This window comes from Montipora capricornis, chromosome 1 (assembly GCF_036669925.1).
Source record: "Montipora capricornis isolate CH-2021 chromosome 1, ASM3666992v2, whole genome shotgun sequence".
In the NCBI taxonomy this organism is placed as follows: Eukaryota; Metazoa; Cnidaria; class Anthozoa; order Scleractinia; family Acroporidae; genus Montipora; species Montipora capricornis.
The window spans coordinates 21759902-21762401 of NC_090883.1; the positions used below are offsets into that span (position 1 = coordinate 21759902).

The 2500-nt window shown below is 39.0% G+C and overlaps 1 protein-coding gene across 2 annotated transcripts in view; it reads right to left on the minus strand.

Annotated features, from left to right (window-relative positions):
* LOC138026008 (uncharacterized) overlaps positions 1-2500 on the minus strand; it is a 9971-nt gene that overhangs the window by 2785 nt on the left and 4686 nt on the right. For both annotated transcript variants that reach the window (XR_011127225.1, XM_068873211.1), the window contains exon 4: positions 1344-1422. Coding sequence is in view for 1 of the 2 variants with exons in the window: in XM_068873211.1 (XP_068729312.1) it covers positions 1344-1422 (79 nt within the window). In the remaining variant the exon portion in view is untranslated. The remainder of the gene's footprint in view (positions 1-1343; positions 1423-2500) is intronic.

Genomic DNA, 2500 nt, shown 5'->3' on the forward strand with positions numbered 1-2500 from the left:
TATTCTGTTGTCATTCCGCATTGTTTTCAGGTTTATTGCGGTACCATTCTTGTTTAGTCCATCTCATTCCGGTGTCATTCGGTTTTACTCCAGAGTCATTCCATCTTGTTCCGGCATATTCCAGTTTATTCCGGTATTTTCCGCTTTATTTGTGTGTCCTTCCGCCTCAAACCGGTGTCATTCCGACTCATTTCGGTATATTCCTATACCATTCAGATTGTTCATTCTGTCTCATTCCGGTATATTCCGTTCCGTTCCGTTCCGTTCCTGTGTTTAGTAACGCCCAAACAAGTTTACCATGCCCAAAATAGGATGTCGTTTTCTAAATCTTTTTCTTAGTATGGATGATTTTAGTACTTATATAAGAAAAATACTGTTAGCTTGAAATACGCTCAAGACATGAATTGGAGTTACAAAGATGACATCGATTTTCTCATCACTTTTTGTATCAACGGTCGCTTATCTATGCATTGGCTTCACTCTTTCTCGATTGTTAACATTGACATTCTTTTATAGCACAAGAGCACAAAGTTACCTTGGCATGACTTTGACTATGCAGGTACTTTGGTTCTAACATATCAACGACATGTAGAAGAATCCCACGTACATGTCCATACTTCGTTCTAGCGTGCTAAAGTGCAGAGGGACTGAATACGATAGCTCGTGCACGTCCCGCATAATTCGTACTAGCGTGATAAAGTGCAGAGGGACTGAATAAATTCCTGCGAAATCGGTCGGTCCCGAACGAGGTTAGTTGGGCTATTTTGAATATGAACAAAACAATGATTTAAAGGCAGCCATTTTTGCATAGGGTCTATGCTTATTTCCTACCAGCCAATCAAAACGCATGTCTGACAACACATAACCAATCAAAATTCGCGTGATGTCACAGCCGTGTTTACATACTCTCATCTTAACACAGCTATTGACCAATGAGAGTGCACATACTATCCTAATTATTTTATAAACTGTGATGATCTTAACTTTCACTACCTTGTACTTTCACTTCACAGTACACAATAATTTATTACACCTATTTAGAAATCACTGGTATCCTTGCAATCTGATTGGCTCTAAGCAGTGCTATTTATTTACGAATCACACTATTTTTTGCTCTAAATCGCACTATTTTCCCAGCCAAAGGTTTCTAAATGGATGTATTAATAAAGTTAATAATTTAAATTTGTGTAGTGCAGTATTGGTCTGAAATCATACTTGACTGTGATTTCAAATCGTACTCGTCCGATTTTGAAATCACACGTATGATTTCAGACCAAATTGCAATCCACTCAGTTCAACTACCATCACAAATGTGAGCTCTCTTACTCAAGATAATATCTGACCTGTGATCAGGTTATGAAGGTTGCAGTAATTTGTGCCAAAGTCCAGTACAGCATACCAGATTTCAGAGGTGGAATAGCCCTATGAAAGAAATTATTGGTCATCCATAACATGCCCCTTTATTTTTTTATTGTAAACACAGGCACCCCAAGCTCAGTGTGGGGGAAAGCCAACAAGGCCAACAAAAATATAAGAATTTGCATATAATTATTACGTGAAAAAAATCCTCAATCAAAAAGCCTTCCCTCGTTGCCATTGTGGGTACGTACATGTAGCTTCCTTCCTGTGTGGGTATTTTCCAGATCCAACAAGATTTGAGCCACTTTCCAATTTCTTGGTTTGCCCACCATACTATAAAATACCAAGGCTGCACATTCTATTCTAGGGAGCCCACCAAACTGAGTCAAATATTCCAGGATAAAATGTTCCCACAGTCACAATTCCACGTCGGAATCAATTGACTTTCATTTCAACCCACCATCAACGCAATAGCAGTCCTACAAGCGACCTCAGGCGGTAGTTTGTTCTCTTGATTGCAAGAAGACACCTCCTGAAAGATGTCCTTGACGCTTAAAGGGGCTACAGTAGGTTACACTATTTTAGGTAATTTTGTTTAATTTTGTTAATTATGAGCTCTAAACGTCAAAATCACGGCCACATAACAACTGAGAATGATTTTCCAGCTTTGTAAATGACATTTTTATACAGAATGATATAAATTTGAAAAAAGGTGGGTCGACATTTTTCAAATTTACCCAAATTCAATCCATTTCAATCCTCTCCAGTTTTGTCCATCCATGTCCCTTCTTGGCTTCCCTGTATTTTGTTAGCGTTCTTTTATAGTTTTGAACAGTTATTTTGATATTAGAGTTAATTCTATGACCATTGGATCAGTGCTGAAATTGCCTAAAATTGCGTGACCTAGCCCCTTTAAGTGGTCTGTTAGCTTCGATCGCTGAATAACAAACTAAGTTCCACTGGGACACTGGACCGTAGTTTTTCAAGAGCAACATTTGCAGGCAGAAATGGCTGTGCAAGTGGGCCAGCAAGCAACACCACAACAAGCTCCTGCGGAGATTCCAGGGCTGCACATAGCCAGTATGGCAAGCTGTGGCTGACCAGCATTAATTGTCTTGATTTTAACTTTGCCTAAATTACA